The 15,687-nt window shown below is 42.0% G+C and overlaps 1 protein-coding gene across 1 annotated transcript; it reads right to left on the bottom strand.

Annotated features, from left to right (window-relative positions):
- Nucleotides 1–2,710: 2,710 nt before the first annotated feature.
- LOC310955101 (zinc finger protein DPF3-like) lies at nucleotides 2,711–15,440 on the bottom strand. The gene is made up of 10 exons (XM_083924853.1): nucleotides 15,392–15,440; nucleotides 9,717–9,877; nucleotides 8,492–8,599; nucleotides 6,171–6,298; nucleotides 5,391–5,486; nucleotides 5,197–5,257; nucleotides 4,537–4,578; nucleotides 3,896–4,036; nucleotides 3,185–3,298; nucleotides 2,711–2,998 (listed from the first exon to the last, which is right to left on the bottom strand). The coding sequence occupies exons 1-10, from the start codon at nucleotides 15,421–15,423 to the stop codon at nucleotides 2,838–2,840; spliced, it is 1,044 nt and encodes a 347-aa protein (XP_083780979.1). The 5' UTR covers nucleotides 15,424–15,440; the 3' UTR covers nucleotides 2,711–2,837.
- Nucleotides 15,441–15,687: the final 247 nt, after the last annotated feature.

Raw genomic sequence — 15,687 nt, 5'->3', positions numbered from 1 at the left:
CTACACCACACTAGGCCTGTCCATATACGGTAGGTAAGCAGGTTATGATTGATGAACATGCTTTTTTTTCCTTTTTTTTACTGGCAAGACTTTGGAAGATAAAAGACACAATGACCCATTTAACTATGGAAACGCCACATTACTGATACAAGAGGAGAACACAAGGTAATTGTCTCAGATCCATTCTTCGTCCAGGAGATAAATTGTTGTGTTGAGGGTCCCTGAGGGAACTGAAGAAAGATGGTTTGAATGCACAAGCACTTACGCAAGTCACACCAGACACATAGGATTAATGGTTAACTTCAAAAACGGAGCGGCTATTATTACATTGCAGCGATACTGAATAATCACACGGAAGGACCCAGACCTCTTACGCAGTATGTGCAACCTATGGACCTAAAAGGCTTTTTGATACAGTACTGCAAGCACCTTCTAAATGTCATAAAGCAATTAGGCCCTCTAAAGCACTCAACGGAAATGTCACATAACTTGAATTTACATTTTCACTTCTAAGTATGTTGATCTGAGCACAGTTATGTTTCTTTAGCAACAATATTGTCTTCAAATGCATCCGGGATGATTCTGACTGCTGTCACAATCTGCTGAGACTGTAGATTTCAAAACGGAAAGCGGCGAGGTTTGTGACACTTGGCAACATTCAGCAGAGATCAGACAAAGTTGAAGCTTGTTATTGCGATGTTTGCCTATAGCATGAGACTGAGGCATCCCAAATCCTTCCTGGGAGTTGATTACAACAGGATCCTTGTGTGGTGTTCTTGTCCATCCTTGCCAACTGAATACAATCACATGAATCAGGGCTGAGTGGCTGAACAATCAACAGCAGAGGATATGAAAGATGCCTGAGTAGTTGTGGCTATTGTGCACCTGATCAGGACAGAGGTATCAATACAGTCTGAACAAACCCAAGAAGTCATACTAATAAAACTTTAAAGAGTTCAAAACATAGAAATATCATACAACAGAGAAAAGATGAAAAAAAAAAAAAAAAGAGCAAAAGTATTGTGACGCATTCGAGTCAGGTCAGGAAATAGAGAGCAAAAACAGACAGAGGGACAGAGGCAGAAAGATAAAAACCTTTGCGTCCATGTCAGGGTAATAATACAGTAGTCCAGAGGTCTGCATGTAATAGTGGTGGATTTGAGCACCATGTCTATGGCTAGGGGGGTCAGGGGGTCACTGGTCCAATCAGGTTGGAGGGGTCATGGCTGTCAGAGCTGGTTTCCAGTGCAGAGCGGCAGGCTGGCACAGTGATGAGGATAATGACGTCTTAGTGTCACATCGGATCACACGGCGGACACACAGTCACAGAGCAGGAGTGGGCAGGCCGCGGGGCCCCAAATGCACCCGTTGGGCCCAAACAGTCTGATAGGCCTGGCCTTTAGTGTTCTCGTAGCTCAGTGGAGCTCCAGCACAGTGCAGAAAGGATGAAATTAAGCTGGATCTACTCACATTTCAAATGTTCAGAAGGGATCGATACATATTGTCAAGGGAGCAGTTGCTTCACTTAAGCCAGACGGCCTGTAGAAGTGGTGGATGTCTGTTCATCTGTTTCAGTCTGATATTTTAGGCCCAAATCAGAAGGGACATGAAGGCTCATTAGTTTTTCCAGAGTTAAATCCTCTTCTTCACTGGTCACCCCCACCTCTGGGCCACATGCCAACGTGCCGAGTGCTCCTACAGTATAGGACAATATGGGTTAGACTCACACATAATAGGCAGCTCTGTGAGGCTGTACCAAGCAGGTATAACATTTACTATGTTCACCATTATAGTTTAGCATGTTAGCATGCTATCATTTGCTAATTAGCACTAAACACAAAGTACAGTACAGCTGAAGGTGATGGAAATGTAATTAAACAAATACTGGACGAACTGAAATGGTGACCTGCTGGGAAACAGTCAGAGGATCACTATCATCATTTAATGGCATCCAGTAGTTGAGATAACTTAGTCTGGACCAAAGGGATGAACTGACAAACAGAGAGAGAGACATTGCCATAGCTGGAGCCGCTAACATGGGTAAAAAATAGAATAATGCATGATTCCTGATGCCGTTATTATGATGTGTACAGTTTGAAAAGCCAAATTACACTGAATCCGTCTGACTGCCCAATAAATATACAACAATGTACAGTATATTGCATCTGCAGAATTTATTACATTTCTAAACAAGACATGCTTACCTTTTATTTATTTAGTCCTCTTAATCTGTTAAGACTATATTTAAAGGCTTCTTCATCTCCAAACGTGGCCCGTGGCAGTCCTTTCATTGGTTCCTTCATGTCATACAAGTTTAATCCAGAGTTCGAGCAGAAGCAGAGACCTTCATAATCACACCCAACTAATGATTCAAAAACACCCAGTAGCTCGAAGTACGGGTCTTCAATGACATTCAATCATTTCCCAAATGTACTGTATTATTTATGCTTTTAAGGTTTTTCCATTGTTCAATTTTCTCCAGTGTTTTTTTGTTCATAATGTTTCTGCTCCTTCTGCTCCAGTGACAGGGAAAAAAGCCACTCCATCTTCTGTTTTGCATGGAGACAAAGTCACTTGTCAAGAAACACTGACAGTCGTTCATAGCCTTGAAAGTTAATATATATATATATATATATATATATATATATATATATATATAAAAGGGTGTTCATAAATTATTCAACAATGTTCAGTAGATAAAATACCACTTCATTTCAGTCCTGAAATTATCACTTTGTGCTTTCTGCAAACAAAAGACATTGAAAAAGAAGCAGCAGATTTTTGCCAGAGGTTAATCCATATAAAAAAATTGTCTCTTTAAATCTAAAAGGTCCTCTCTATCTGTGTCGGTTGGATATTCCGTTGCTGTTTGTGGCGGGCTCTTCCAGCTCGTCATCCTCAAAGCCGTGAAAGGTGGAGGTGTCGCTCTCCGAGGTGGTGCCGAATAGCTCCTCTGCTCCTGTAAAAGTCCCGTCTTCCTTCTCTTCTCCGCGGTCAGCTGCCACAAGGGAAAGCAAGGGAACAGTGGTCAGTGCACAGGTGATGGATAACAAGCGACAGCACCATCATGAGGCAAGAGCATCCATTTCTTCCCATCATCCATTACAATCTGCCTCTTCCAATCCGCACACTTTCAGTTTGGAGAGTTATGCATTGTATGTATATTATACTTTGGTGTACTCACGTTTGCATTGGCAGGTGGAGTAGGGTGATGCAGATTTACCCGTTTTCTTGATGGAGCCCTGGCATTTATTACAGTAATTGTTGGGAATGCTGGTCCCACCTGGAGCTTTTGAACCTACAAGGAAAAAAAAAAAAGAGTTTTAGTTTAAGAGACAGTTTCCCTTGAGTACGGCTGAGCATGTCAAGCTATTTCAATACAATATTTGTATTCAGTATTCAGCCATACAACATGTTGAAGTGAAAATATTACATAAAAGATTTATTAAGAGTATATATATATATATATATATATACACAGTATATATTTGTATATTGTGGACTAATACTCCCTTATTTGAATGTAAGATGTTTTCTATTTTGACTTTTCTCCTGTATTCTTCTGGTTTGCACTTGTTGATTTCTTGATTATGTTTTTGGTGTCGGGTGTCCTTGGACTGGCCTCAGGTTGATCAATTTCATTCATCAAAACCTGTCCTGAGTTTGTATAAATGCCACCTTTTTTACTATGACCTTATCAAAAAAGCAGAACAAAATCTAATCAAAAAATGGACTTAAAATATGACAAAGCATTCAGTGCCAACTTTTTGTATATTTTTCCTACAGCACAGCACTGGAGCGGTGCAATCTAATGGGACAGATATATAATGGTATATAGTATGTAAGGGGGAGTGATGGTTTGTGTGATTAAACCAAGCTCGATTAAACCTCTCACGTTTGTGTCTGTCAGTCTGTTGTGCAGAGGGGGATTTCGACGCCACGGAGCTTCTCTCTCCGGCTCTGCCCTCCTCTGCCAGGTGGGAATGAGTGTAGTGGTAGCTTAGTCCCGTACGGTTTCTGTAGCGCTTCCCACAGACTGCAAAAGAGAGCAAATGTTCAGTCCTACTACTACTGGTTGCACTGCAGTATCTAATAATAATTTAGGCAACACAGCATTTCTAAATGGAGGATTGTGTTGCGATTGTAATGAGACCTTCTCAAAGCAAAGAGTCAAACACACCAAGTGTCTGGTAAGCGTCTTATGCCTTTGAGTTATAAAGCAACATAACTTAAAAATATATACATGCGGTTTTTAAAGTGTAGCAATGCAGGTAACTATTCTACTTCTGACTTCAAAAAAGGGAGAACGTAAGCACTTTAGGATCCAATTACAATTGTCAGTCAAATAAAACACAGACAACATAATAACCATGTCTCAGTTTCACTACCTCAATGGCACTTTTCAGCTTGAGGAGACTAAGATAATATAGGGGCTAAATCAATAATCACAGCACTTGCGATGCTACCACTCATAATCTATCAAAACACATATCCTAAAAAAAATAACTGTCAAAAAGAGTCAACAAATCAAGGTACCTGAGGCTGGAGATTTTGAGTTCTGCTTTTGTTTGTATCTGTCTGAAACAGAGAAGACACAAAAGGAAAGAAGATGGGAAGAGAAAACAGCATGAGTATGTGTCTTTCAAGAAGAGAAACATCACCCAATACCCCCTACCTGAAGTTTCCACATACGACTTGCATGTACAGGAAGACTTGAGACTACAGTGACAGTAGTTTAATCACAAAAAACTGCTGGTGATTGAGTTACAGAGGGTTGACTTTCTGACAGTATTATTAGGATAATCTCTTGATCTGTGGATATTTTATACATATACAGCATAAAGATAATAAGTATGAAAGTAACAAGTCAGACTTTGTGTCTCTTATCAGGTTATTAAGCAAAAATTAGCATATATGCTAATAGAGATATTGTGCTTTTTACAAATTTTTAGAATATGGACAAGAAAACTTACTGTTGGATCTTATAAAAGGAACTGAATATAGAGAGTGGAGAGGGACATTAATACCAAAAAAGGGTACAAAAATCATGGGTAGATTTTGTTTAGATACATTGTAAATAAAACTAAGACCTGTGCCAAAGAAATCTGCAGATTATACAAAAACTACCGTATTGTACTCATCAATGCACAGTCACGCTAGAACAAACCTCATGTTTCAGAATTCATATCTACTTACTGTCACAGACGTATGGCTTGTCATCATCCATGTCGGCCTTCCTACGGCCTGAACCTCGACCCTGAGGGAAAACATCCACATACTGTAACAATCTGCAATAAAATGTATGCCCAAAGCTTTCCAATAGAAATAACTTAAGACACAACAATCAAGCTATTATCTGATAATGCAATTCCTCTTAAACTTCTGCTTACTCTTCCTTTGCCCCGATGTCTCCTCTTGGGAGTGTCCAACTCGTAGTCATCCTCATCATTGAAAGCATCTTCTGCTGCATCTGCCTCCAGAACCCTCTGAGACAGAGATAAGGAGAAAGATCATTTTAATACTCAACTTTGATTAAAGCACCAGCTTGCTTATAGAAAAACAAACAAACAAACAAACAAAAAAAAAACACTAAGCAGCAACAACGGCCATCAATCAGGGCAGCCTTCACACATGTTGAGACTAGTTCTCCATTGCAGTAATTTATTAAGTACCAGGAGCAGGAATTTCTAAATCACTGTCTGTGTGGAGAGGAGGATTAGGGAACAGCCATTAGACTCTGAGCCCTCTCTTCTTCCTTCCTGATATGTTGAGATATTATCAAAAAGAGACAGCAGAGATCAGCAATGCTGTGCACTAACATAGCTACTGAATTTAAATAAAGGGTTTACATTGTTCCTGTTTTTAATCATATCATTATGTGGGCAATACTTATTCAAAGCTGAAGTAGTCTACTTGTCCAAAATGCCTCACAGTGAGACGTCAGCCAACGAGCCCTGCAGGTCAGCTGGAAAAACTTGGCAAGTTGCCTTGACAACCAGTTTGGGCGCAACACTTTACTCTAAGAGCCAGGCTTCTCAATCCATTCAATTCAATTTTATTCATAGTGCCAAATCATGACAAAAGTAATCTCAAGACACTTTATATATAGTGTAGGTCAAGATCACACATGTTTAGTGAGTGTTTCAGACAACCTGTCTGACTGGACTCACCTGGATCTCCAGCAGGCTCTCCTCGTCGTTCTTAGAGTTGTTCCTCTTGTCTAAACCTTCTCCTCGTAGCAGAGCCTCCAGCGTGGTGCTCTGAGTGGGCAAGGTGTCCTTGGACATGAGGCCGCCGTCTGCACAAAGACAAAAACAGGCAACGTGATGAATCATCAAAATAGCTTCAGTTAAACTTAAAGGGAAAACACACATCTATTGTTCCCCATGTATATAATCAAGCAAAGGAGTCTGTATATTGCAAATGATCCCAAAGCTGAAGTATGTTACAGTCTTCTAGCATATGTTGTTTCTTCCCTTTTGATTCCATCTAAAATGGCAGTTGTGGCCAAAAGCATCAGAGCTACAATCTCCGACCTGTGAGAGAAATTTTCTACCAGCATGCATTTTCATTATGTCTCTTCTCTTGCACTCACACAAAACCTAATAAAAGTATGTTGTTGGAGCCTTTGTTTGTTATAGCTGCCGTCATCTTCTGCCTGCAAAAAAATGTGTCATCTCAACGATGTTTACAGCATTATATTCCTCAAAAAAATGTATATTGTTACTCTGAAAGAGCATGCATTGTCATTTATGAGCTCAACAATGCTGCACTATGCAGACACTAGGCTGACTTTGTCCACAGGAATCTCTGAGGTACAATGTAGTTGTGTGGCTTATCGCTTTAACCTGAACTCATCATGCAGATATCTCCTCCTACAATACGGCTGAGGATCCAAACAAACAGTGTAGGAGGCGAGCAGGTTGAGCAGACAAAGCAGAGCAAACAAAAGCTTTAAGAGTCGGTAGGATCTGCAGATCTTATTTACACAACCTCTTCTCCACAGACCGCTTCATGATGATCCAGTTGCTTTGTGGATGTTTGAAAAGAGGACACACTTCAAAGCCCCCGACTCCAGCTTTCTATCAGCCCTTCATCTTACCACTACGCCAACTCAGAAGACCTTTGCAGAATATTGAACACGAAGTTCTGAAGCAACAGAAGACTGTATAGATTAGAGGCAGATATAAGACGTAGACGTCAGAAGCAGATACAACACGCTCCGCTACAATAGGCCCATCCACCATGCGGTGGCAGCCCCTTACCATTGTGTCTGCAAACGTTGACTTTCAACTCTCCGCGACGAGACAGACCCCCCCTACCCTCCCCTCCCCTCCGCTTTCCCCTCCCTCCCAACCCATGGGAGCTGGGGGGCTAAAAATAGAGCCGGCAGCAGCCTGCAGCAGGGAGCTGATTCTGCATGCAGCCCCCGTCTCTAGCACACCATCAGTTAGACAGCCTTCCGAGGCAACCAGACAGACTCTGGCTGCTGCCCTGTGCTGGCCACCTCTGGCCAGCTGCACAACGTGCTCCGTAGAAGAGACGCCAGGTTAAATCAGGGTATGTTTCCCCTTCTCTGGGTACTGGCAGACAGCACATACAATCCACTGTTGCTAGAGAAGAAAAGAGAAGGGAAGCAGAATGATGGTGGTAGGGTCTTAGCCAGCACAAGCTCAGTGGAAAACAATAAGCTACAGTGGGATGTGTTTGGGAAACAAAGGCTTGGTTCATGTGCCATCTCTCCATCTTGCTTTCTCTTTCCAGGCTCCTTATTTGTTTTTTGGAGGTTTTACAGAAACTACTAGATAGTGAAAGATGTAACATAATGTTTCTTTGTGTTTCTCTCTCTTTGTCGTGCTCTATGGATAGTGTAACATCCTAGTGGGTATGCAAGCCTTGAGCACAGAATGGACCAGTTACGTGAGCCACAGACACACACAGACCAACATGGCAGACTACGGGGAGAGATGGAGAAATGAAAGACTTGTCAGATTAAAAGAGACAAAACCAATCAACAATGTAGGTGGTAAGGGGAAAGTAAGATAGAGGGAGAATAAAGAGGAGGGGGGGAAATTTGTTGAGTGAGCGGTTTCAAGTGGCAGCCAGAGAAGGCCAAACTTCATTCCATAACATTTATTAAATAGTGTCTGCAGTGGCCGAACTCACTCTCGCTGCTCCCAGCAGTGGTAAATCTAATTACATGTTCTACTTCTCACAAAACAAGTTTACCAGGCGTGGTGAACACAGACACATTTCATCCTCTAAAAAATGACTGGCAGCCTGTTTTGCTCAGTGTGCTGTGACAGGGTGATATGCTTTTAGCCAGATTATTCCAGATCATCACCAGTAATCACATGAACTAAAGGAGGTGGTGGAGGTGGGTGGGAGACATGGTGGAGGTGGGGGTGGGGGTGGACGGCTGAGCGGGCGGAGAAACTGAAAGGAGCTGAAAGCAACGGCAGGTGGTTTGTATGGAGCAGCAGGATCTTACCGAGCTGCAGACCATAGATGCCCAGGCGGGGATCAGTGGTGTTGTGCAGCCGTCTCTTCTTTCTCCAGCAGCGGGAGGGGTATGTGTACATCTGTCCGGCTGCGACCCCTGTACAATAATAGATGTAAACATTCAGCTGAAACACATTGATAATAAAAAAGGTTATAGGATCTTTGCAATGTAGAAACACCCGATTACACTTTACAGATATGAAAGAAAACAAAATATTCATATTGTCACACTGATTATATAGATTTTTTTTGTTGTGTTAGAAATATCTGAATTGAGATCTACACAATTTTTATTTCCCAGGCATTACTGATATTAAAACATTGAGGCTGCTCAAAACATAACTCCAGAATTATTAGTTATTTGACAGATTTCTTTGTTGTATCATTTTGGACTGAATATCTTCTGGGTTTGGACTGTGGGCTGTTTGTTCGGTTGAACTAAACACCCAGTTTGAAGATGTCAACTTGGGCTGTGTTAACAGTGTGAAGGGCATTTTGAATTAATAATAAAAATCAACAGATAAATCATAATTTATTTGCAAGCCTAGTTTATAGCTTCAGATAATGCAGACACAGACAACATTTAGGGAAAATGCCTGACGAGGTGTCCATTATCGGGAATTAATGGACTACATGGAGGCCAGAACCATCAGACACACAGATGTTAGCTTTTTTACTTACTACAGAGACGCATCAATTTAGAACAGTGGGCCTGGGCAATAAGGCCAAACTCTCTTTCATATCGTATATACATATATATATAAATCACGATTTATCATGCTTTCTGGTAATTCAATCAATAAATACTCTTTATGAAATAACCACATGGTAAAGCTTATTTTGTATACTCCTGTGTGAAATAACTATTTGACAAATGAAAGCTTGATTAAAATGAACATATCTGTCTCAAGTGAAATTAGGAAAAATATTTTTTTCAGCTATACAATGGCATGTTTACACGCATGCATGCAAATAAGTATGTATTGTATATTGTGTGTGTGCTTTTTATCAATTTAGATAATGTAATTATAAATCAGGATATAGGGTTTCATCATGATATGTTTCCATTAAAAGACGACAAATTATCATACTGAATTATCGTTCAACCCTAATAACAGACAGTTTCACTGGATGTACAAACAAGCTATAAAACAAGCTTAACTGACCACAAACACTCAATAAAATATTATCTGTAGGCGTATGTGTTTACCCACCAGGGCTGCGGTGGTGTCGTTCCATCCAGATGTAGCAGTTGTTCTGGGCCACACCGGTTTGTGAGTCGAGGAATGGCAGGCGGACACTGCGTTCAGCACAAAGGCGAGCATTGTAGCTGCGGCACTGCTCAATGGCGTCCTTATAGAACTGGTCACCCAACCTGCAGGGGGGTAATGTTATCAGCAAAGGTCAGTGACACTGGACGATGTGGTTGAAACAGCTGAGTCACTGACGTGGCAGCTGGTTTATAGAACCACCATAATGTGATCACATGTGCAGAATCACTGACATGGAGATGAGCCTTTTTTATCATGCATGTATGTCTTCATAATGGCCTGTTGCTTTGCTGGCAACAGATCATTAAGTCAGAGAGCTGAGGCAGCTACAAGACTTGTAACCCTTAGAAACTCTCCTGAACCCAAATGATGCTATTAACAGCTACTATACTTAAAACTTCTAATCAGCACTGTTCAATGTAAGTCTCAAACTGACAGCTCTCTCTTCCAACTTGCCGATGGGCAGAAAAATACAATGCAACCCAGTTACAACACTGCTGCCACTTCTGAGGTCAAACATATTATTACATCTGTGGGCTCTTTGTCTGATCTGATTGTAGAGCTACGGCTGCGATGACTGAGTTATATTATCACAAAAACGTATAATCTGGGCTCTGATACGAAGTACCTCCTCCGATCAGCAAGCAGCTAAGACTCTCACACTTTAGTTCCACTTTTCTTAGCGCCACTGAGATTTTGGCAGTCCCTCTGGGTTTCAATGTTAATATTCAGAGTGAAATGGGGGAGGATATTTCACATTCAAGCCCTCGATCGCTGCCACACGCCTGGTATGGTAATTAGCCTACTTAATTAATCTCAGCAGAGTGCCTAGCACAAGGGCAGGTTCTAATTTGGCTATATCAAAGATGGGGGTAAATACTGCACCTTTGAAATCATGGCAAGGTACTTTGTATGTGACTTTGACGTTGCGCTGTTATATCACAGGAGCAAATCAGAGCTACTGGTTCTCCTTCGCATAAGGAAGTTCCTCCACGTGTTCTCAATTACAACATTAGGAAGACGGCCATTTTGAAGTGAAACTAATGAGCTGAGGGCTGCAAGTCGAGCCTGGAATCTTAAACTAGAGGAGGAGGTGGAAGCCTGATTTGTCAGCGTCTTCCAGACCCTGCTCTGCCTCCCTCTCTCCGTCTCTACCCCTACCCCTTGATGAGACAACGTCCAGCAGATGAACAACCGTGTTAGGAATGCTGTCCCGCACAAAGCCCACTGCTCTGCGGTTCGGACAAAGCCACAGTGTCTGAAGCTTCTGGGAACGAGAGGACTTCGAGTCAGTGTGACTGAGAAGAGTAAACAGTTACAGGTACAGAGCGAGCGAGTGCAGTGAGGGGTGGAAAGGTGTGAGATAGACAAAGACGATGGAAAATATAAAAACAAGACAGGGTTCAAAAAGGCAAGATCACGGCTAATAACACTTTGTTTTTCCTTCCTTGTGTTACAATCATACTAAAGTAGAATCTTGCAAAGATGTCATACAGTTTTTCTTGCATCCAAAACATATTTCCAAGATGTACCGGCACTTTCTCACCCTTTAAGATGCAGGAATTTTTACAAGAGGAATCACACAGGGATATACTGAAAACAGACCGGCCACAAAGCTGAACACACGTTCAGACGTTTGACATCTCTACCAGTAGTTTGCTCAAGGATTTCTTTTTAAGATAAGTATTAGGCTCCTAAAAAAAATAACACACAGCTGTGTGATATGTATAAATAAGATCTATTCCATACGTGGGCTGTCATTTCCAACAGTAAATCCCTGCCAAACTAACCTGTTGCTTCAGTGCCATGCCTTAATATCAACACACAGCTATGATGAGACAGTGTGACGTATCCGTTTACTAAAAGCAGATCAGCTGTAAGTGTTCCCTGAAGGCAGCTACGAGTGCATGCTTAAAGGGAACACACACACACACACACACACACGCACGCACGCACGCACGCACGCACGCACGCACGCACGCACGCACGCACGCACGCACGCACGCACGCACGCACGCACGCACGCACGCACACATACGCACACACACAGATTACTCGAGTTGAACAACATAATAGAGGATGCTGTTCCATCTCAAGTGAAACATGCAGATCAGTGGTTCCTAACCTTTTTCACCCCTTAAAACGAAAGACAATGTCCATTTTCAAACCGTCATCACTAGTTGCATATTTGTATTTTTTTAAAAGCGAGTCCCCAGGAAGTAAAATGATTAAGTAATTTCAAAGAAAAAAGCAAAGATTTGTGGAAAGTCAGATAACAAAATCAGTTGAATATTGTGCAGCAGGAATACATATGTATCTGGTTTCCTCTTATGCTAATCAACTCCTTAAAGCTGCAGTAGGTAAAAAGCAAAAAAACAAGCCAAAATGTGAAGTAGAGTGAGAGCTCTTCCTGCAGCTCTCCATCTCTGTCCTGAGACAGGAACAGTCTCTGATTGGCCAAAGTCTCCCATCATGGGTTGGATTTTCTAAAGCCTGAAAACAGAGCAAAAAAGAGGTGCAGAAATCTAGTTTTTCCTCAGAACACACTTGAATATGACGAAAGACTATTGATTTTTTTGCCCAACATTGCCAAAAGTAAACTGCCTACTACAGGTTTAAACCACTAGTTCATAATGTCCCTGTGTTCTCAGATCCCAACAATTACTTCTGTGAATCAAGTTTCACAAAAACTGAGAGAGATTAATCTACAAATATAAATATGTATCCTGGACTTATTTGGAACTGTGGAATCAAACTGACCTAGAAACAGTTATGCGTTTCAGGGCTTAAAAGGTGCCTCAGAGGTATGTGCTACACATCCTCAATATCTTCCAGTTGAGTAGAGAAGGTGAGTGTGTGTGCATGAGGGCGAGGAACAAAAGCAAATCTTGTGGCCAGTGGGGCCTCCGCTATCAGCATGTTCCTGTCAACGGTTTGTCGTGTCACATGGCTGCGTCCGTAATGCGAGCATGTGTCAACACTCATTTTGCATATCTGACGACAAACTTTAGTTTGCAGGAGAGCAGCTCGCAGAGACAAAGTGATCATGACAGTCATGACAAAAAAAAAAACAACCAAAAATGACAAATCTACTTCAAAATGGTCCAGCACTCCAGAGATCTGAGTAATGTGATGAATGACTGAGAATAAAAATGCAATATACAAACACAACTTCAGTCCCTTCAACTCTATTCGGGAGGTTTCTCAAATGTGCAGGTGCACTGCTCCTTCACAGGAAGCTAGAGCTACCACATAACAAGAGAAAGGGAGGAGGAGGGCCTACAGAGTGACTGCATCCTGACAACAACCGTTGATTACACCAATCAGAAGAACACAGTCTGGGTGAGGGCAGGAGTAAAACCAGACCATACACCTCCACACTGCAGTGCCAAGAAACAGCACGCCTGACTCACTCAAAGCCTACTCGGCGCCAATGACAAGGTAGCTGACAACTGGGCAAGGATCTCGTCAATCTAATGTCAGGAGAGCTGTGGCTGGAAGATGTGTCCAACTCCAGCTGTGGCTAAAATTGCAATGGGCAACTTTATGAGCTTCTTTATTAATCAAATGTTCCAGACTCCATTTTAATCAGCAGATTCTGGAGATTACTGTCCACCCATATTCATAGGAGGGACAGACCTCACATAGGCGTGCACAGGCTTGCATGCCGCAGCTTCATCCTCCACATCTTTACAACAAAGTCAAACCAGCGTTTAATTTCCCTAAAGTGAATCATCTTAATACAAAAAAAGGTCAAACTGGTCCACAGGAGCGACATCCAATTAGTGTCAAGTGTGACTAATTATAATCTGACAAACGTGTGAAATGAAGTCAGAAACCGAGACGGAGGCTAATTATAGCACACTGAAACACTTCATTAAGCACAGTTTATGGCAAGGAGACATTCCACATCAGGATGCTAAAGCGTCCCTGAGATGAAACAGCAGCTTCACAGTAGATGCACACGGAAGCTTGTTGGGTAACAAAAGATGGAAATAGCCCAACACGGTAATAATTGAAATGTTTTTTCCAATAATAATCCTGCTCTTGTGGGGAAAAAACAATACCTGATGAGAGAAAGCATAACTACTACACGAATGTATTATTCATTTAACATTTACATTGAGCACTTTAACATCAAGCGCTTCACTCAGCTGTTTAGGTGCCAACACAGGAAGGCTGTGATTGCATCGGGAAATTCCCTGTCAAAAGCATGGCATTGTGTGAAAAGCGCACTCAACTAATGTAAAAATATAGATTTATCAGACATTTTGCATTTAGCCACCATCCAGCACATCAAGCAATGATGTGCAGGTTGGAGGTTGTCTTGCTAAAGGCCATGTCAACAGGATCCATGGCCTTTGCACTCAATCCGATTCAAATATTAAAAAGGGCGCTAGTCTTCAAACTGAACAAATGCAAAATTATCCTCAGCTGCAAATGTCAGTGTCCACTGGAAATAAATAGTTTGAAGTGGCTAATCACCCTGCATCCTTCCCGAGGTGTAGTAACAATGGCATAATAATAATAATAATGGCAACAGCGTGGGTGATGTGCATTGTGCGGTCCACCCCTTGTGCTTACAGTCCACTGAGGTGCCAGGGTACCTCTATGGAGGAGCAGATGGTTCTGCTTGTGCCCAACACTTCCTCTCTGTCGGAGCATCTCTCTGACAGATGGGCCCAGGATCCTGGACCAAGCTAATCTCCAGCACTCCTCCACTTAAAGGTACAGTGGAGTGCCTTCTCGATACCTCCACAGTCCCATGGAGCCGTGATATGATGGTAACACATCAATGCAGGCTGGATGCTTTTGTCGCGTCCAACTGAATGTGCTAAATTATTAGTTTGAATACAAAATGACTGGAAGCTGGAGGCTAAGTGTGTCTAACTTACAGTTCTATGTTAACCAGTGGAATTGGTGAAACAATACAGAAGAACAAAGGGGAAATGGAGGAAAAAGGTGGAGCATTGCTTTGAAGTTGAGGGATAAAACCGCTTATAGCACAGGCTATTTGAGCACAGAGTGGAAAGCTATTTCCAACGGCGGACTCAAATTGCTGTCACTTTTGTCGATTTATCCAGCAAGCATGCAAATACAAAATGCCTACTCCCTTTGCTTTACCGGGTCCTGACCACGTCTGCGCTCGGAGAAGCCAAAGTTGACATGTCGACAATTCACACCAACTATAAACGACTTTCGTTTGTCCGACGATATTTCCCCCTGCTATGCCCAACCGAGCACGAAGAAAATCGGCTTTTAATTATTCGGTGCAACGCAAAGGCACGTTGTCGACAGTTTTCAAATAAATGTATAGTCCAGGAAAGACGACACTCTCTTGTGTTGAATGCATAGCCGTACGGAGGAAAAGCTCATTGTACAGTCAAAATGTCAGGCAGCCTGGCGTACATGTTTAACACTAAATGTTAAAACCCTGTGGAATAAAAAGAACTATACGAGGCTACTTTACCATGCAAGAAGTACACAGGAATGAATTTGGACAGCTTAGTCCGTTTTATGCACACGGCTGTAAAACACATGCAACCATAGCCAGTTTTAATGTACAAGTTGGCAACAAAGTAATCAGTCAAAATTTCCTAAATGTCTAAATTACTTACGCTTTTAGTGGATTCTGAATGACAGCCGCCATTTTGCTACAATGTAACGCAATATCGGCGTCTTGCAGTTCTGAGGGAAACCTACGGGAATTGACCAATCAGAGCACGGTGTGAAATCGTGGACCAATACATCTGCAGCATACGCGGATGGGGCGTGGTTTAATGGGGTAAACTGTCAAAAATATTTTAAAGGGTTTTCCCTTGTATTTATATTGTACACAACTGAATAACAGCACTTTTAAAGAGACCCTTACTGGAGCTTGGATACATATCAAGTGAAGTTCCCTCCTGGCGAA

Source organism: Echiichthys vipera (assembly GCF_963691815.1).
Source record: "Echiichthys vipera genome assembly, chromosome: 12".
Lineage (NCBI taxonomy): Eukaryota > Metazoa > Chordata > Actinopteri > Perciformes > Trachinidae > Echiichthys > Echiichthys vipera.
The sequence above is the reverse complement of the archived record's forward strand: the minus strand, read 5'-3'. Positions and strand labels throughout refer to the sequence as shown.